The sequence below is a fragment of the Oncorhynchus gorbuscha genome, linkage group LG05 (assembly GCF_021184085.1).
Source record: "Oncorhynchus gorbuscha isolate QuinsamMale2020 ecotype Even-year linkage group LG05, OgorEven_v1.0, whole genome shotgun sequence".
NCBI lineage: Eukaryota > Metazoa > Chordata > Actinopteri > Salmoniformes > Salmonidae > Oncorhynchus > Oncorhynchus gorbuscha.
In genome coordinates, this window is record NC_060177.1 from 69,313,176 (window position 1) to 69,335,497 (window position 22,322).

General features: G+C 44.1%; 1 protein-coding gene across 1 annotated transcript in view; it reads right to left on the minus strand.

Annotated features, from left to right (window-relative positions):
* LOC124034922 (SET-binding protein-like) overlaps positions 1-22,322 on the minus strand; it is a 128,748-nt gene that overhangs the window by 38,971 nt on the left and 67,455 nt on the right. Inside the window, exons 3-7 of the mRNA XM_046348318.1 lie at positions 20,906-21,683; positions 20,371-20,482; positions 19,662-19,826; positions 18,884-19,564; positions 18,538-18,739 (exon numbers count right to left, since the gene is read on the minus strand). Coding sequence (XP_046204274.1) covers positions 18,538-18,739; positions 18,884-19,564; positions 19,662-19,826; positions 20,371-20,482; positions 20,906-21,683 — 1,938 coding nt within the window. The remainder of the gene's footprint in view (positions 1-18,537; positions 18,740-18,883; positions 19,565-19,661; positions 19,827-20,370; positions 20,483-20,905; positions 21,684-22,322) is intronic.

The following is a 22,322-nucleotide window of genomic DNA, read 5'->3' on the forward strand; positions in this document are numbered from 1 at the left end:
TACTGAATATTACATACAGTCCAGAGGAGAGGCCAAATCAGTACTGGATAATACATACAGTCCAGAGGAGAGACCATATCAGTACAGGATAATACATACAGTCCAGAGGAGAGACCATATCAGTACTGGATAATACATACATCCAGAGGAGAGGCCATATCAGTACCAGTCCAGGAGAGGCCATATCAGTACTGGATAATACATACAGTCCAGAGGAGAGACCATATCAGTACTGGATAATACATACAGTCCAGAGGAGAGAGACCATATCAGTACTGGATAATACATACAGTCCAGAGGAGAGACCATATCAGTACTGGATAATACATACAGTCCAGAGGAGAGGAGGAGAGGACATATCAGTTCTGGATAATACATAGAGTCCAGAGGAGAGACCATATCAGTACTGGATAATACATACAGTCCAGAGGAGAGACCATATCAGTACTGGATAATACATACAGTCTAGAGGAGAGACCATATCAGTACTGGATAATACATACAGTCCAGAGGAGAGACCATATCAGTACTGGATAATACATACAGTCCAGAGGAGAGACCATATCAGTACTGGATAATACATACAGTCCAGAGGAGAGGCCATATCAGTACTGGATAATACATACAGTCCAGAGGAGAGACCATATCAGTACTGGCTATTACATACAGTCCAGAGGAGAGACCATATCAGTACTGGATAATACATACAGTCCAGAGGTCCAGAGAGGCCATATCAGTACTGGATAATACATACAGTCCAGAGGAGAGCCATATCAGTACTGGATAATACATACAGTCCAGAGAGAGACCATATCAGTACTGGATAATACATACAGTCCAGAGGAGAGACCATATCAGTACTGGATAATACATACAGTCCAGAGGAGAGACCATATCAGTACTGGATATTACATACAGTCCAGAGGAGACCATATCAGTACTGGATAATACATACAGTCCAGAGGAGAGACCATATCAGTACTGTACAGTCCTGGATATCAGTACTGAATATACATACAGTCCAGAGGAGAGACCATATCAGTACTGAATATTACATACAGTCCAGTATCTGGATAATACATACAGTCCAGAGGAGAGACCATATCAGTACTGGATAATACATACAGTCCAGAGAGAGACCAATATCAGTACTGGATAATACATACAGTCCAGAGGAGAGGCCATATCAGTACTGGATAATACATACAGTCCAGAGGAGGAGGCCATATCAGTACTGGATAATACATACAGTCCAGAGGAGGAGAGACCATATCAGTACTGGATAATACATACAGTCCAGAGGAGAGGAGGAGAGACCATATCAGTACTGGATAATACATACAGTCCAGAGGAGAGGCCAAATCAGTACTGGATAATACATACAGTCCAGAGGAGAGACCATATCAGTACTGGATAATACATACAGTCCAGAGGAGAGGCCATATCAGTACTGGATAATACATACAGTCCAGAGGAGAGAGGCCATATCAGTACAGGATAATACATACAGTCCAGAGGAGAGGCCATATCAGTACTGGATAATACATACAGTCCAGAGAGGAGACCATATCAGTAGGATAATACATACAGTCCAGAGGAGAGAGGCCATATCAGTACTGGATAATACATACAGTCCAGAGGAGAGGCCATATCAGTACTGGATAATACATACAGTCCAGAGGAGAGACCATATCAGTACTGGATAATACATACAGTCCAGAGGAGAGACCATATCAGTACTGGATAATACATACAGTCCAGAGGAGAGACCATATCAGTACTGGATAATACATACAGTCCAGAGGAGAGGCCATATCAGTACTGGATAATACATACAGTCCAGAGGAGAGACCATATCAGTACTGGATAATACATACAGTCCAGAGGAGAGACCATATCAGTACTGGATAATACATACAGTCCAGAGGAGAGACCATATCAGTAGATAATACATACAGTCCAGAGGAGAGACCATATCAGTACTGAATATACATACAGTCCAGAGGAGAGACCATATCAGTACTGGATAATACATACAGTCCAGAGGAGAGACCATATCAGTACTGGATAATACATACAGTCCAGAGGAGAGACCATATCAGTACTGGATAATACATACAGTCCAGAGGAGAGACCATATCAGTACTGAATATTACATACAGTCAGAGGAGAGACCATATCAGTACTGAATAATACATACAGTCCAGAGGAGAGACCATATCAGTACTGGATCCAGAGGAAGACCATATCAGTACTGGATAATACATACAGTCCAGAGGAGAGGCCATATCAGTTCTGGATAATACATACAGTCCAGAGGAGAGACCATATCAGTACTGGATAATACATACAGTCCAGAGGAGAGACCATATCAGTACTGGATAATACATACAGTCCAGAGCAGAGGCCATATCAGTACTGGATAATACATACAGTCCAGAGGAGAGGCCATATCAGTACTGGATAATACATACAGTCCAGAGGAGAGACCATATCAGTACTGGATAATACATACAGTCCAGAGGAGAGAGGCCATATCAGTTCTGGATAATACATACAGTCCAGAGGAGAGACCATATCAGTACTGGATAATACATACAGTCCAGAGGAGAGACCATATCAGTACTGGATATTACATACAGACCATATCAGTACTGAATATTACATACAGTCCAGAGGAGAGACCATATCAGTACTGGATAATACATACAGTCCAGAGGAGAGACCATATCAGTACTGGATATTACATACAGTCCAGAGGAGAGACCATATCAGTACTGAATATTACATACAGTCCAGAGGAGAGACCATATCAGTACTGAATATTACATACAGTCCAGAGGAGAGACCATATCAGTACTGAATATTACATACAGTCCAGAGGAGAGACCATATCAGTACTGAATATTACATACAGTCCAGAGGAGAGACCATATCAGTACTGGATAATACATACAGTCCAGAGGAGAAACCATATCAGTACTGGATAATACATACAGTCCAGAGGAGAGACCATATCAGTACTGGATAACACATACAGTCCAGAGGAGAGGCAATATCAGTACTGGATAACACATACAGTAGGCCATATCTGGATAATACATAGAGTCCAGGGAGAGGAGGAGAGGCCATATCAGTACAGGATAATACATACAGTCCAGAGGAGAGGAGGAGAGACCATATCAGTACTGGATAATACATACAGTCCAGAGGAGAGGAGGAGAGACCATATCAGTACTGGATAATACATACAGTCCAGAGGAGAGACCATATCAGTACTGGATAATACATACAGTCCAGAGGAGAGGAGGAGAGGACATATCAGTTCTGGATAATACATAGAGTCCAGAGGAGAGACCATATCAGTACTGGATAATACATACAGTCCAGAGGAGAGACCATATCAGTACTGGATAATACATACAGTCCAGAGAGGAGGAGAGACCATATCAGTACTGGATAATATACATACAGTCCAGAGGAGAGACCATATCAGTACTGGATAATACATACAGTCCAGAGGAGAGACCATATCAGTACTGGATAATACATACAGTCCAGAGGAGAGGCCATATCAGTACAGGATAATACATACAGTCCAGAGGAGAGGCCATATCAGTACTGGATAATACATACAGTCCAGAGGAGAGGCCATATCAGTACTGGATAATACATACAGTCCAGAGGAGAGACCATATCAGTACTGGATAATACATACAGTCCAGAGGAGAGACCATATCAGTACTGGATAATACATACAGTCCAGAGGAGAGACCATATCAGTACTGGATAATACATACAGTCCAGAGGAGAGGCCATATCAGTACTGGATAATAGGCCATATCAGTACCAGAGACCAGAGAGACCATATCAGTACTGGATAATACATACAGTCCAGAGGAGAGACCATATCAGTACTGGATAATACATACAGTCCAGAGGAGAGACCATATCAGTACTGGATATTACATACAGTCCAGAGGAGAGACCATATCAGTACTGAATATTACATACAGTCCAGAGGAGAGACCATATCAGTACTGAATATTACATACAGTCCAGAGGAGAGACCATATCAGTACTGAATATTACATACAGTCCAGAGGAGAGACCATATCAGTACTGAATATTACATACAGTCCAGAGGAGAAAAAATATCAGTATTGGATAATACATACAGTCCAGAGGAGAGACAATATCAGTACTGGATAACACATACAGTCCAGAGGAGAGGCAATATCAGTACTGGATAACACATACAGTCCAGAGGAGAGGCCATATCAGTACTGGATAATACATAGAGTCCAGGGGAGAGGCCATATCAGTACAGGATAATACATACAGTCCAGAGGAGAGACCATATCAGTACTGGATAATACATACAGTCCAGAGGAGAGGAGGAGAGACCATATCAGTACTGGATAATACATACAGTCCAGAGGAGAGACCATATCAGTACTGGATAATACATACAGTCCAGAGGAGAGGAGGAGAGGACATATCAGTTCTGGATAATACATAGAGTCCAGAGGAGAGACCATATCAGTACTGGATAATACATACAGTCCAGAGGAGAGACCATATCAGTACTGGATAATACATACAGTCCAGAGGAGAGGAGGAGAGACCATATCAGTACTGGATAATACATACAGTCCAGAGGAGAGACCATATCAGTACTGGATAATACATACAGTCCAGAGGAGAGACCATATCAGTACTGGATAATACATACAGTCCAGAGGAGAGGAGGAGAGACCATATCAGTACTGGATAATACATACAGTCCAGAGGAGAGGCCATATCAGTTCTGGATAATACATACAGTCCAGAGGAGAGACCATATCAGTACTGGATAATACATACAGTCCAGAGGAGAGACCATATCAGTACTGGATAATACATACAGTCCAGAGGAGAGCCATATCAGTACTGGATAATACATACAGTCCAGAGTAGAGACAATATCAGTACTGAATAATTACATACAGTCCAGAGGAGAACCATATCAGTACTGGATAATACATACAGTCCAGAGGAGAGACCATATCAGTACAGGATAATACATACAGTCCAGAGGAGAGGCCAATATCAGTACTGGATAATACATACAGTCCAGAGAGAGACCATATCAGTACTGGATAAAACATACAGTCCAGGAGAGGAGGAGAGGCCATATCAGTACAGGATAATACATACAGTCCAGAGGAGAGGCCATATCAGTACTGGATAATACATACAGTCCAGAGGAGAGACCATATCAGTACTGGATAATACATACAGTCCAGAGGAGAGACCATATCAGTACTGGATAATACATACAGTCCAGAGGAGGAGAGGCCATATCAGTACTGGATAATACATACAGTCCAGAGGAGAGACCATATCAGTACTGGATAATACATACAGTCCAGAGAGAGACCATATCAGTACTGGATAATACATACAGTCCAGAGGAGAGACCATATCAGTACTGGATAATACATACAGTCCAGAGGAGAGGACCATATCAGTACTGGATAATACATACAGTCCAGAGGAGAGACCATATCAGTACTGGATAATACATACAGTCCAGAGGAGAGACCATATCAGTACTGGATAATATCAGTCCAGAGGAGAGGAGGAGGAGAGACCAAATCAGTACTGGATAATACATACAGTCCAGAGGAGAGACCATATCAGTACTGGATAATACATACAGTCCAGAGAAGAGGCCATATAGTTCTGGATAATACCTACAGTCCAGAGGAGAGACCATATCAGTACTGGATAATACATACAGTCAGAGAGGAGAGACCATATCAGTACTGGATAATACATACAGTCCAGAGGAGAGGCCATATCAGTACTGGATAATACATACAGTCCAGAGGAGAGGACCATATCAGTACTGGATAATACATACAGTCCAGAGAGAGACAATATCAGTACTGGATAAAACATACAGTCCAGAGGAGAGGCCATATCAGTACAGGATAATACATACAGTCCAGAGGAGAGGCCATATCAGTACTGGATAATACATACAGTCCAGAGGAGAGACCATATCAGTACTGGATAATACATACAGTCCAGAGGAGAGACCATATCAGTACTGGATAATACATACAGTCCAGAGGAGAGACCATATCAGTACTGGATAATACATACAGTCAGAGGAGAGACCATATCAGTACTGGATAATACATACAGTCCAGAGGAGAGGCCATATCAGTACTGGATAATACATACAGTCCAGAGGAGAGACCATATCAGTACTGGATAATACATACAGTCCAGAGGAGAGACCATATCAGTACTGGATAATACATACAGTCCAGAGGAGAGGCCATATCAGTACTGGATAATACATACAGTCCAGAGAGAGACCATATCAGTACTGGATAATACATACAGTCCAGAGGAGAGGCCATATCAGTACTGGATAATACATACAGTCCAGAGGAGAGACCATATCAGTACTGGATAATACATACAGTCCAGAGGAGAGACCATATCAGTACTGGATAATACATACAGTCCAGAGGAGGAGAGACCATATCAGTACTGGATAATACATACAGTCCAGAGGAGAGACCATATCAGTACTGGATAATACATACAGTCCAGAGGAGAGACCATATCAGTACTGGATAATACATACAGTCCAGAGGAGAGGCCATATCAGTACTGGATAATACATACAGTCCAGAGGAGATGCCATATATGTTCTGGATAATACATACAGTCCAGAGGAGAGACCATATCAGTACTGGATAATACATACAGTCCAGAGGAGAGACCATATCAGTACTGGATAATACATACAGTCCAGAGGAGAGGAGACCATATCAGTACAGGATAATACATACAGTCCAGAGGAGAGGCCAAATCAGTACAGGATAATACATACAGTCCAGAGGAGAGACAATATCAGTACTGGATAAAACATACAGTCCAGAGGAGAGACCATATCAGTACTGGATAATACATACAGTCCAGAGGAGAGACCATATCAGTACTGGATAATACATACAGTCCAGAGGAGACCATATCAGTACTGGATAATCATACAGTCCAGAGGAGAGACCATATCAGTACTGGATAATACATACAGTCCAGAGGAGAGACCATATCAGTACTGGATATTACATACAGTCCAGAGGAGAGACCATATCAGTACTGAATATTACATACAGTCCAGAGGAGAGACCATATCAGTACTGGATAATACATACAGTCCAGAGGAGAGACCATATCAGTACTGGATAATACATACAGTCCAGAGGAGAGACCATATCAGTACTGGATAATACATACAGTCCAGAGGAGAAACCATATCAGTACTGGATAATACATACAGTCCAGAGGAGAGACCATATCAGTACTGGATAATACATACAGTCCAGAGGAGAGGCCATATCAGTACTGGATAACACATACAGTCCAGAGGAGAGGCCATATCAGTACTGGATAATACATAGAGTCCAGAGGAGAGGCCATATCAGTACAGGATAATACATACAGTCCAGAGGAGAGACCATATCAGTACTGGATAATACATACAGTCCAGAGGAGGAGGAGAGACCATATCAGTACTGGATAATACATACAGTCCAGAGGAGAGACCATATCAGTACAGGATAATACATACAGTCCAGAGGAGAGACAATATCAGTACTGGATAATACATACAGTCCAGAGGAGAGAGGCCATATCAGTACAGGATAATACATACAGTCCAGAGGAGAGGCCAAATCAGTACAGGATAATACATACAGTCCAGAGGAGAGACCATATCAGTACTGGATAATACATACAGTCCAGAGGAGAGACCATATCAGTACTGGATAATACATACAGTCCAGAGGAGAGGCCAAATCAGTACTGGATAATACATACAGTTCAGAGAGAGACCATATCAGTACTGGATAATACATACAGTCCAGAGGAGAGGCCATATCAGTACTGGATAATACATACAGTCCAGAGGAGAGACCATATCAGTACTGGATAATACATACAGTCCAGAGGAGAGACCATATCAGTACTGGATAATACATACAGTCCAGAGGAGAGACCATATCAGTACTGGATAATACATACAGTCCAGAGGAGAGAGAGACCATATCAGTACTGGATAATACATACAGTCCAGAGGAGAGACCATATCAGTACTGGATAATACATACAGTCCAGAGGAGAGACCATATCAGTACTGGATAATACATACAGTCCAGAGGAGAGGCCATATCAGTACAGGATAATACATACAGTCCAGAGGAGAGACCAAATCAGTACTGGATAATACATACAGTCCAGAGTAGAGACAATATCAGTACTGGATAATACATACAGTCCAGAGGAGAGGCCATATCAGTACTGGATAATACATACAGTCCAGAGGAGAGGCCATATCAGTACAGGATAATACATACAGTCCAGAGGAGAGGCCAAATCAGTACTGGATAATACATACAGTCCAGAGGAGAGACCATATCAGTACTGGATAATACATACAGTCCAGAGAGAGACCATATCAGTACTGGATAATACATACAGTCCAGAGGAAGAGACCATATCAGTACTGGATAATACATACAGTCCAGAGGAGAGACCATATCAGTACTGGATAATACATACAGTCCAGAGAGAGAGGACCATATCAGTACTGGATAATACATACAGTCCAGAGGAGAGACCATATCAGTACTGGATAATACATACAGTCCAGAGGAGAGACCATATCAGTACTGGATAATACATACAGTCCAGAGAGGAGGCCATATCAGTACTGGATAATACATACAGTCCAGAGGAGAGACCATATCAGTACTGGATAATACATACAGTCCAGAGGAGAGACCATATCAGTACTGGATAATACATACAGAGGAGAGCCATATCAGTACTGGATAATACATACAGTCCAGAGGAGAGACCATATCAGTACTGGATAATACATATAGTCCAGAGGAGAGGCCAAATCAGTACTGGATAATACATACAGTCCAGAGAAGAGACCATATCAGTACTGGATAATACATACAGTCCAGAGAAGAGACCATATCAGTACTGGATAATACATACAGTCCAGAGAAGAGACCATATCAGTACTGGATAATACATACAGTCCAGAGGAGAGGCCATATCAGTACTGGATAATGCATACAGTCCAGAGGAGAGGCCATATCAGTACTGGATAATACATACAGTCCAGAGGAGAGACCATATCAGTACTGGATAATACATACAGTCCAGAGGGAGAGGCCATATCAGTACTGGATAATACATACAGTCCAGAGGAGACCATATCAGTACTGGATAATACATACAGTCCAGAGAAGAGGCCATATCAGTACTGGATAATACATACAGTCCAGAGGAGAGACCATATCAGTACTGGATAATACATACAGTCCAGAGGAGAGGAGGACCATATCAGTACTGGATAATACATACAGTCCAGAGGAGAGACCATATCAGTACTGGATAATACATACAGTCCAGAGAGAGACCATATCAGTACTGGATAATACATACGGTCAGAGGAGAGACCATATCAGTACTGGATAATACATACAGTCCAGAGGAGAGACCATATCAGTACTGGATAATACATACAGTCCAGAGGAGAGACCATATCAGTACTGGATAATACATACAGTCCAGAGAAGAGGCCATATCAGTACTGGATAATACCTACAGTCCAGAGGAGAGACCATATCAGTACTGGATAATACATACAGTCCAGAGGAGGAGAGACCATATCAGTACTGGATAATACATACAGTCCAGAGGAGAGGCCATATCAGTTCTGGATAATACATACAGTCCAGAGGAGAGGACCATATCAGTACTGGATAATACATACAGTCCAGAGGAGAGGCCATATCAGTACAGGATAATACATACAGTCCAGAGGAGAGGCCAAATCAGTACTGGATAATACATACAGTCCAGAGGAGAGACCATATCAGTACTGGATAAAACATACAGTCCAGAGGAGAGGCCATATCAGTACTGGATAATACATACAGTCCAGAGGAGAGGCCAAATCAGTACTGGATAATACATACAGTCCAGAGGAGAGACCATATCAGTAATGGATAATACATACAGTCCAGAGGAGAGACCATATCAGTACTGGATAATACATACAGTCCAGAGGAGAGACCATATCAGTACTGGATAATACATACAGTCCAGAGGAGAGACCATATCAGTACTGGATAATACATACAGTCCAGAGGAGAGGCCATATCAGTTCTGGATAATACATACAGTCCAGAGGAGAGACCATATCAGTACTGGATAATACATACAGTCCAGAGGAGAGACCATATCAGTACTGGATAATACATACAGTCCAGAGGAGAGGCCATATATGTTCTGCATAATACATACAGTCCAGAGGAGAGACCATATCAGTACTGGATAATACATACAGTCCAGAGGAGGCCATATCAGTACTGGATAATACATACAGTCCAGAGGAGAGGCCATATAAGTACTGGATAATACATACAGTCCAGAGTAGAGGAGGAGAGACCATATCAATACTGGATAATACATACAGTCCAGAGAAGAGACCATATCAGTACTGGATAATACATACAGACCAGAGGAGAGGCCATATCAGTACTGGATATTACATACAGTCCAGAGAAGATGCCATATATGTTCTGGATAATACATACAGTCCAGAGGAGAGACCATATCAGTACTGGATAATACATACAGTCCAGAGGAGAGGCCATATCAGTACAGGATAATACATACAGTCCAGAGGAGAGGAGGAGAGGCCATATCAGTACAGGATAATACATACAGTCCAGAGGAGAGGCCAAACCAGTACAGGATAATACATACAGTCCAGAGTAGAGACAATATCAGTACTGGATAAAACATACAGTCCAGAGGAGAGACCATATCAGTACTGGATAATACATACAGTCCAGAGGAGAGACCATATCAGTACTGGATAATACATACAGTCCAGAGGAGAGGCCATATCAGTACTGGATAATGCATACAGTCCAGAGGAGAGACCATATCAGTACTGAATATTACATACAGTCCAGAGGAGAGACCATATCAGTACTGAATATTACATACAGTCCAGAGGAGAGACCATATCAGTACTGAATATTACATACAGTCCAGAGGAGAGACCATATCAGTACTGAATATTACATACAGTCCAGAGGAGAGACCATATCAGTACTGAATATTACATACAGTCCAGAGGAGAAACCATATCAGTACTGAATATTACATACAGTCCAGAGGAGAAAAAATATCAGTATTGGATAATACATACAGTCCAGAGGAGAGACCATATCAGTACTGGATAACACATACAGTCCAGAGGAGAGGCAATATCAGTACTGGATAACACATACAGTCCAGAGGAGAGGCCATATCAGTACTGGATAATACATAGAGTCCAGGGGAGAGGCCATATCAGTACAGGATAATACATACAGTCCAGAGGAGAGACCATATCAGTACTGGATAATACATACAGTCCAGAGGAGAGGAGGAGAGACCATATCAGTACTGGATAATACATACAGTCCAGAGGAGAGACCATATCAGTACAGGATAATACATACAGTCCAGAGTAGAGACAATATCAGTACTGGATAAAACATACAGTCCAGAGGAGAGGAGGAGAGGCCATATCAGTACAGGATAATACATACAGTCCAGAGGAGAGGCCAAACCAGTACAGGATAATACATACAGTCCAGAGGAGAGGCCAAATCAGTACTGGATAATACATACAGTCCAGAGGAGAGACCATATCAGTACTGGATAATACATACAGTCCAGAGGAGAGGCCAAATCAGTACTGGATAATACATACAGTTCAGAGAAGAGACCATATCAGTACTGGATAATACATACAGTCCAGAGAAGAGGCCATATATGTTCTGGATAATACATACAGTCCAGAGGAGAGGAGGACATATCAGTTCTGGATAATACATAGAGTCCAGAGGAGAGACCATATCAGTACTGGATAATACATACAGTCCAGAGGAGAGACCATATCAGTACTGGATAATACATACAGTCCAGAGGAGAGGAGGAGAGACCATATCAGTACTGGATAATACATACAGTCCAGAGGAGAGACCATATCAGTACTGGATAATACATACAGTCCAGAGGAGAGGCCATATCAGTACAGGATAATACATACAGTCCAGAGGAGAGGAGGAGAGGCCATATCAGTACAGGATAATACATACAGTCCAGAGGAGAGGCCAAACCAGTACAGGATAATACATACAGTCCAGTGTAGAGACAATATCAGTACTGGATAAAACATACAGTCCAGCGGAGAGGCCATATCAGTACAGGATAATACATACAGTCCAGAGTAGAGACAATATCAGTACTGGATAAAACATACAGTCCAGAGGAGAGGCCATATCAGTACAGGATAATACATACAGTCCAGAGGAGAGGCCAAATCAGTACTGGATAATACATACAGTCCAGAGGAGAGGCCAAATCAGTACTGGATAATACATACAGTTCAGAGAAGAGACCATATCAGTACTGGATAATACATACAGTCCAGAGAAGAGGCCATATATGTTCTGGATAATACATACAGTCCAGAGGAGAGACCATATCAGTACTGGATAATACATACAGTCCAGAGGAGAGACCATATCAGTACTGGATAATACATACAGTCCAGAGGAGAGGCCATATAAGTACTGGATAATACATACAGTCCAGAGTAGAGGAGGAGAGACCATATCAATACTGGATAATACATACAGTCCAGAGTAGAGGAGGAGAGACCATATCAATACTGGATAATACATACAGTCCAGAGTAGAGGAGGAGAGACCATATCAATACTGGATAATACATACAGTCCAGAGAAGAGACCATATCAGTACTGGATAATACATACAGACCAGATGAGAGACCAAATCAGTACTGGATAATACATACAGTCCAGATGAGAGACCAAATCAGTTCTGGATAATACATACAGTCCAGAGGAGAGGAGGAGTGACTATATCAATACTGGAGAATACATACAGTCCAGAGGAGAGGAGGAGAGACCATATCAATACTGGATAATACATACAGTCCAGAGAAGAGACCATATCAGTACTGAATAATACATACAGTCCAGAGAAGAGGCCATATATGTTCTGGATAATACATACAGTCCAGAGGAGAGACCATATCAGTACTGGATAATACATACAGTCCAGGGGAGGGGAGGAGAGACCATATCAATACTGGTGAATACATACAGTCCAGAGTAGAGACCATATCAGTAATGAATATTACATACAGTCCAGAGGAGAGACCATATCAGTACTGGATAATACATACAGTCCAGAGGAGAGGAGGAGAGGCCAAAAAGGTACTGGATAATACATACAGTCCAGAGGAGAGACCATATCAGTACTGGATAATACATACAGTCCAGAGGAGAGACCATATCAGTACTGGCTATTACATACAGTCCAGAGGAGAGACCATATCAGTACTGGATAATACATACAGTCCAGAGGAGAGACCATATCAGTACTGGATAATACATACAGTCCAGAGGAGAGACCATATCAGTACTGGATAACACATACAGTCCAGAGGAGAGGCCATATCAGTACTGGATAACACATACCGTCCAGAGGAGAGGCCATATCAGTACTGGATAATACATACAGTCCAGAGGAGAGACCATATCAGTACTGGATAATACATAGAGTCCAGGGGAGAGGAGGAGAGGCCATATCAGTACAGGATAATACATACAGTCCAGAGGAGAGGCCAAATCAGTACTGGATAATACATACAGTCCAGAGGAGAGACCATATCAGTACTGGATAATACATACAGTCCAGAGAAGAGGCCATATATGTTCTGGATAATACATACAGTCCAGAGGAGAGGCCAAATCAGTACTGGATAATACATACAGTCCAGAGGAGAGACCATATCAATACTGGTGAATACATACAGTCCAGAGTAGAGACCATATCAGTTCTGAATATTACATACAGTCCAGAGGAGAGACCATATCAGTACTGATTATTACATACAGTCCAGAGGAGAAAAAATATCAGTACTGGATAATACATACAGTCCAGAGGAGAGACCATATCAGTACTGGATAATACATACAGTCCAGAGTAGAGGAGGAGAGACCATATCAATACTGGATAATACATACAGTCCAGAGAAGAGACCATATCAGTACTGGATAACACATACAGTCCAGAGGAGAGGCCATATCAGTACTGGATATTACATACAGACCAGAGGAGAGGCCATATCAGTACTGGATATTACATACAGACCAGAGGAGAGACCATATCAGTACTGGATAATATATACAGTCCAGAGGAGAGGAGGAGAGGCAATATCAGTACAGGATAATACATACAGTCCAGAGGAGAGACCAAATCAGTACTGGATAATACATACAGTCCAGAGGAGAGGCCATATCAGTACTGGATAATACATACAGTCCAGAGGAGAGACCATATCAGTACTGGATAATACATACAGTCCAGAGGAGAGGCCATATCAGTACTGGATAATACATACAGTCCAGAGGAGAGACCATATCAGTACTGGCTATTACATACAGTCCAGAGGAGAGACCATATCAGTACTGGCTATTACATACAGTCCAGAGGAGAGACCATATCAATACTGGAGAATACATACAGTCCAGAGGAGAGGAGGAGAGACCATATCAATACTGGAGAATACATACAGTCCAGAGGAGAGGAGGAGAGACCATATCAATACTGGATAATACATACAGTCCAGACGAGAGGAGAGACCATATCAATACTGGAGAATACATACAGTCCAGAGGAGAGGCCATATCAGTACTGGATAATACATACAGTCCAGAGGAGAGACCATATCAGTACTGGATAATACATACAGTCCAGAGGAGAGGAGGAGAGACCATATCAGTACTGGATAATACATACAGTCCAGAGGAGAGACCATATCAGTACTGGATAACACATACAGTCCAGAGGAGAGGCCATATCAGTACTGGATAATACATACAGTCCAGAGGAGAGGCCATATCAGTACTGGATAACACATACCGTCCAGAGGAGAGGCCATATCAGTACTGGATAATACATACAGTCCAGAGGAGAGACCATATCAGTACTGGATAATACATAGAGTCCAGGGGAGAGGAGGAGAGGCCATATCAGTACAGGATAATACATACAGTCCAGAGGAGAGGCCAAATCAGTACTGGATAATACATACAGTCCAGAGGAGAGACCATATCAGTACTGGATAATACATACAGTCCAGAGAAGAGGCCATATATGTTCTGGATAATACATACAGTCCAGAGGAGAGGCCAAATCAGTACTGGATAATACATACAGTCCAGAGGAGAGACCATATCAATACTGGTGAATACATACAGTCCAGAGTAGAGACCATATCAGTTCTGAATATTACATACAGTCCAGAGGAGAGACCATATCAGTACTGATTATTACATACAGTCCAGAGGAGAAAAAATATCAGTACTGGATAATACATACAGTCCAGAGGAGAGACCATATCAGTACTGGATAATACATACAGTCCAGAGTAGAGGAGGAGAGACCATATCAATACTGGATAATACATACAGTCCAGAGAAGAGACCATATCAGTACTGGATATTACATACAGACCAGAGGAGAGGCCATATCAGTACTGGATATTACATACAGACCAGAGGAGAGACCATATCAGTACTGGATAATATATACAGTCCAGAGGAGAGGAGGAGAGGCCATATCAGTACAGGATAATACATACAGTCCAGAGGAGAGACCAAATCAGTACTGGATAATACATACAGTCCAGAGGAGAGACCATATCAGTACAGGATAATACATACAGTCCAGAGGAGAGGCCATATCAGTACAGGATAATACATACAGTCCAGAGGAGAGACCAAATCAGTACTGGATAATACATACAGTCCAGAGGAGAGACCAAATCAGTACTGGATAATACATACAGTCCAGAGGAGAGGAGGAGTGACTATATCAATACTGGAGAATACATACAGTCCAGAGGAAAGAAGGAGAGACCATATCAATACTGGATAATATATACAGTCCAGAGAAGAGACCATATCAGTACTGGATAATACATACAGTCCAGAGGAGAGGCCATATCAGTACTGGATAATACATACAGTCCAGAGAAGAGGCCATATATGTTCTGGATAATACATAAAGTCCAGGGGAGGGGAGGAGAGACCATATCAGTACTGAATATTACATACAGTCCAGAGGAGAGACCATATCAGTACTGAATATTACATACAGTCCAGAGGAGAGACCATATCAGTACTGAATATTACATACAGTCCAGAGGAGAGACCATATCAGTACTGAATATTACATACAGTCCAGAGGAGAGACCATATCAGTACTGAATATTACATACAGTCCAGAGGAGAGACCATATCAGTACTGAATATTACATACAGTCCAGAGGAGAGACCATATCAGTACTGAATATTACATACAGTCCAGAGGAGAAAAAATATCAGTATTGGATAATACATACAGTCCAGAGGAGAGACCATATCAGTACTGGATAATACATACAGTCCAGAGGAGAGACCATATCAGTACTGGCTATTACATACAGTCCAGAGGAGAGACCATATCAGTACTGGATAATACATAGAGTCCAGGGGAGAGGAGGAGAGGCCATATCAGTACAGGATAATACATACAGTCCAGAGGAGAGGAGGAGAGACCATATCAGTACTGGATAATACATACAGTCTAGAGGAGAGACCATATCAGTACTGGATAATACATACAGTCCAGAGGAGAGACCATATCAGTACTGGATAATACATACAGTCCAGAGGAGAGACCATATCAGTACTGGATAATACATACAGTCCAGAGGAGAGGCCATATCAGTACTGGATAATACATACAGTCCAGAGGAGAGACCATATCAGTACTGGCTATTACATACAGTCCAGAGGAGAGACCATATCAGTACTGGCTATTACATACAGTCCAGAGGAGAGACCACATCAATACTGGAGAATACATACAGTCCAGAGGAGAGGAGGAGAGACCATATCAATACTGGAGAATACATACAGTCCAGAGGAGAGGAGGAGAGACCATATCAATACTGGATAATACATACAGTCCAGACGAGAGGAGAGACCATATCAATACTGGAGAATACATACAGTCCAGAAGAGAGACCATATCAGTACTGGATAATACATACAGTCCAGAGGAGAGGCCATATCAGTACTGGATAATACATACAGTCCAGAGGAGAGACCATATCAGTACTGGCTATTACATACAGTCCAGAGGAGAAACAATATCAGTACTGGATAATACATACAGTCCAGAGGAGAGGAGGAGAGGACATATCAGTTCTGGATAATACATACAGTCCAGAGGAGAGGAGGAGAGACCATATCAATATTGGAGAATACATACAGTCCAGAGGAGAGACCATATCAATACTGGATAATACATACAGTCCAGAGGAGAGGCCATATCAGTACTGGATAATACATACAGTCCAGAGGAGAGGAGGAGAGACCATATCAATACTGGAGAATACATACAGTCCAGAGGAGAGGCCATATCAGTACTGGATAATACATACAGTCCAGAGGAGAGGAGGAGAGACCATATCAGTACAGGATAATACATACAGTCCAGAGGAGAGACCATATCAGTACAGGATAAAACATACAGTCCAGAGGAGAGAACATATCAGTACTGGATAATACATACAGTCCAGAGGAGAGACCATATCAGTACTGGATAATACATACAGTCCAGAGGAGAGACCATATCAGTACTGGATAATACATACAGTCCAGAGGAGAGGAGGAGAGGCCATATCAGTACAGGATAATACATACAGTCCAGAGGAGAGGCCATATCAGTACTGGATAATACATACAGTCCAGAGGAGAGGCCATATCAGTACTGGATAATACATACAGTCCAGAGGAGAGACCATATCAGTACAGGATAAAACATACAGTCCAGAGGAGAGAACATATCAGTACTGGATAATACATACAGTCCAGAGGAGAGACCATATCAGTACTGGATAATACATACAGTCCAGAGGAGAGACCATATCAGTACTGGATAATACATACAGTCCAGAGGAGAGGAGGAGAGGCCATATCAGTACAGGATAATACATACAGTCCAGAGGAGAGGAGGAGAGGACATATCAGTTCTGGATAATACATACAGTCCAGAGGAGGCTGGTTGGCAAAAATATATGAGGACGGGCTCATTGTAATGGCTGGAATTAAATTAAAGGAAAGGTATCAAACACATCAAACACATGGGCTCAACATTTGTTAGATACCAGTCTATTTAATATTTTCCAGCCATTACAATGGACCTGTAGTCTGATATCTCTGTGACATCATATACAATAAGTCTAGTGGCAACTTCTTTCTACTCCTACACTAAGTTTTATGACATTTTATTAGGAAGTTGGATTTGATACCTCTTCTAGCTCAGACAGGAAGTTCAGGTGGTCTCTGCTCTGCAGGCACTTCCTCTTCCTGCGGTGTTTCTGTTTCTTCTCCTGGTGGGACAGGAAGTTGTCCACCACTGCCGCCTGCTCACAGCGACCCCTACTGCCGCGACTGGATGCCTGCAGAACGGCAGACTCCGCAGCCTCAAACCCACACAGGTCAAAGGAGTACCTGCAACACAAAGAAAAACCTGTCAACTGGATGTACAATGTCGATATTGTGGATTCATACAAACCCCTGGGCAATATTCACTCACTCACTTTCTCCCTCCCTCACTCACTTACTAACCATGTAAACTAACAGAGAGATAGATACCTGCGTCGTGTGTTGGTCCCCTTCTCTGTCTGGTCAGAGGTGCTGTTGTTGTCTGTCCCTATGCCGCTGTCGCTGGGAATAGTCTCCTCGCTGTGTGATTCACTGATGGGTGACAGCGTCACCTCTTTGATGGACGCCGCCCCCTCAGATAGGTGGGACGGGGAGTTGGCCAGGAGGCGCGGGGGAGAGAGCTTCCAGCCGGCCCCCAGTAGCCCCCTGCCTGGGGGTTTAGAGGGCAGGGCACTGATGGGCTGCAGGCTGGGCATGGTGGCGTCAGAGTGGAGGCCGTGAGGGCTGGGGTGGCACAGAGAGGACAGGGTGTGGGGTCTGAGGAGGAGGGTACTGGAGCTGAGAGGGGGGGAGGAAGGCACTAGAAGTCTGTTGTACAGGCTGGACATGGAGGCAGGCACAGGGGGCTTGGTCCCCCCACCTCTGGGGGGAAGGGTTTGGGTGTCAGAGTGCGGCTTCCTCCCCCTCTTCTTCCCGATGTAGATAGTTCCTCTTTTACTGACGTTGATCTGCTTTCCCAGACGAGCCTCAATGGTAGAGGCCATGACCGTCATGGCGGAAGAGACCGGAGCCGAGGCGGACTTCAGCGCCAGGCTGCCATGTTGGCTGGAGCATGATAGGATCTCATTCAGGATGCTCTGTACCTTCCCCAGCTTCAACCTCTTCACCGGCCTGACGTGGGCACCCTCACCACGCTTCAGTTTCAACTCATTAATATTGGGGCTAGTGGAACCAGATGCGATTTGGGATAGTGTGGTCTTTCTCCTACGGCTGAGCCCAGCAGGGCTGTCCCGGGCCAGAGGGCTCAGGGGGGGAGGTGGAGGTGCCCTCGTGGATGGTTTCCACAGTGAGCAGGGGTTGTTTTTTGGGACGACCTCGTTTGCGCTTGGCGGGGGTGTGGACAGTCAGACTGTCTGTGTTGGTGTACAGGGGGCTGGAGGGGGTGATGGGGAAGGCAGAGGGGGGGCTCACACATAGTTGACAGGGGGCTGCGGCCACTCTCCCTCTGGACTAGGTTGGGGAGGCTTCGGGACTTCAGGTAGGACCACCGGTCCTTGGTCTTGGGGAGGCTGGGGCTGGGGTTAGGGCTGGGTTTTAGGCTAGTGTTGGGGTTAGGGTTAAATATGGGGCTTAGTTTGGGCGATCTAGGGTTAAGGTTGAGAGTGGATCTTGAACTAGGGATATGGTTGGGGTTAGGGCTAGGCAGTCTGGGGCTAGGGTTAGGATCAGGGTGTTTGTGGGGATCTGTGGCTGATCTAGGATGGCCAACTGGGTTCTTCCTCATCCAGCTCTGGATCATGGCTGATTCCATGTTGGCCCCACTCATCACCCTCGCTCCTTTCTCCTCTCTCTCACCTATCTCTGTTCTCTCTCCTATCTCTGTTCTCTCTCCCTTATCTGCTCTTTCTTCTTTCTCCCCTCTCTCTCCTCTGTCCCTGTCTGCCTCAAGCTGGCTACCCTCCTCACTCCGTCCTGACCGAGATTCACTCCTGTGGGAGTCCGTCTTGTTGCCTTCCATCTTGTGGGCCGCTTTGGGCTCTGGAGGGCCTGATTTGCTCCTCTCTGTGATATCAGTGCCCTGCAGCTGTTCTGATTGGTCTTTCTGGGTGAGTGACTCCTGGTGACACCGCCTTCTCCTCCTTTTCCTCCCTATTCCCTCCTCCATCAGCTCAGGAGCACCAAGCATTGGCATCTCCCTCACTTCCTCTTTTCTTGTCCTCCCTATGCTCTCTCTCTCCTCCTCCTTTCTTGTCCTCCCTATGCTCTCCCTCTCCTCCTCCTTTCTTGTCCTCCCTATGCTCTCCCTCTCCTCCTCCTTTCTTGTCCTCCCTATGCTCTCCCTCTCCTCCTTTCTTGTCCTCCCTATGCTCTCTCTCTCCTCCTCCTTTCTTGTCCTCCTATGCTCTCCTCTCTCCTCCTCCTTTCTTGTCCTCCCTATGCTCTCCCTCTCCTCCTCCTTTCTTGTCCTCCCTATGCTCTCCCTCTCCTCCTCCTTTCTTGTCCTCCCTATGCTCTCCCTCTCCTCCTCCTTTCTTGTCCTCCCTATGCTCTCCCTCTCCTCCTCCTTTCTTGTCCTCCCTATGCTCTCCCTCTCCTCCTCCTTTCTTGTCCTCCCTATGCTCTCCCTCTCTTCTCTCTCCAGCTCAGGGGTCTCCTCCCTCCTGTACTTCTGTCTTTCATCCAGAACTATCAGACTCTCCGGATCTTTCTCTGCCATCCTCCCCCATGGCAACTCAGCATTGTGGGTATTACCCAGAGTCCTCTGGGTGTCCTTCCTGCCGTACTTCCTCTTGATGTTTCCAAACAGCTGCTCAGTGACCTCCTGTAATCCCCGTCCTCTGGAGAGAGAGGTCAGGTTCAGAATGCTGGCGTCCGTTACTACGGGCAACACGGGATCAGGGCTCAGGGGTCGCTGGGGAAAGGGGCTGAAAGAGCGAGGGGAGGGGCTTTCTGGGACTCTCTTCATTGGAGGTTTGAGGAAGGAAGGGGCCAGATCAGAGAGAGGGATCCTATTGGCTCCCGCTGATTCTCTGCTGGGCTCAGTATGCACTGGATTGGCTGGGGATGCGGAGGGAGGCGTGGCCCAGGCTGGACTGTGTGTATGTTGGTAAGTGAGTTGTGGTGGCTGTGTGTGTTGCTGTTGGGGTTGGTGTGTGAGTGTGTGTGGGGGCAGTGGTGTGGTGTGTAGGATAGAGGGCTTGGACTGGTGTTTCGGGGGGGTGACATCCCCAAGTAGTTGCAGTAGCCCTCCCTCTTTAGGTTCTGCTGCTCTGAAGGGTCTCTCATAGGTCTGAAGATAGAAACACAAAGAAGAGAATGGAGAAATATCAACATGTGACAGCATGTTTAAGCATTTTGACAACAATGTGGTAAAGATGTTCCAGAGAGAGAGAGAGAGAAAGAGACATAGAGAGAGAGAGAGAGAGAGAGAGAGAGAGAGAGAGAGAGAGAGAGAGAGAGAGAGAGAGAGAGAGAGAAAGAGACATAGAGAGAGAGAGAGAGAGAGAGAGAGAGAGAGAGAGAGAGAGAGAGAGAGAGAGAGAGAGAGAGAGAGAGAGAGAGAGAGAGAGAGAGAGAGAGAGAGAGAGAGAGAGAGAGAGAGAGAGAGAGAGAGAGAGAGAGAGAGAGAGAGAGAGAAAGAGTGAGAGAAAGAGAGAGAGAGAGAGAGAGAGAGAGAGAGAGAGAGAGAGAGAGAGAGAGAGAGAGAGACAGAGTGAGAGAGAGAGAGAAAGAGACAGAGAGAGAAAGAGAGAGAGAGAGAGAGAGAGAAAGAGAGAGAGAGAGAAAGAGAGAGAAAAGAGAAAAAGAGACAGAGAGAGAAGAATACACTAGTAGAAGACAAGGGGAAGAGAAGGGGGTCAAAACAGAGGAGCTTCTATCAAGATGTCAGGATGCTCAACCAGTCAGCGGAGGACGTCTGGATAACTGA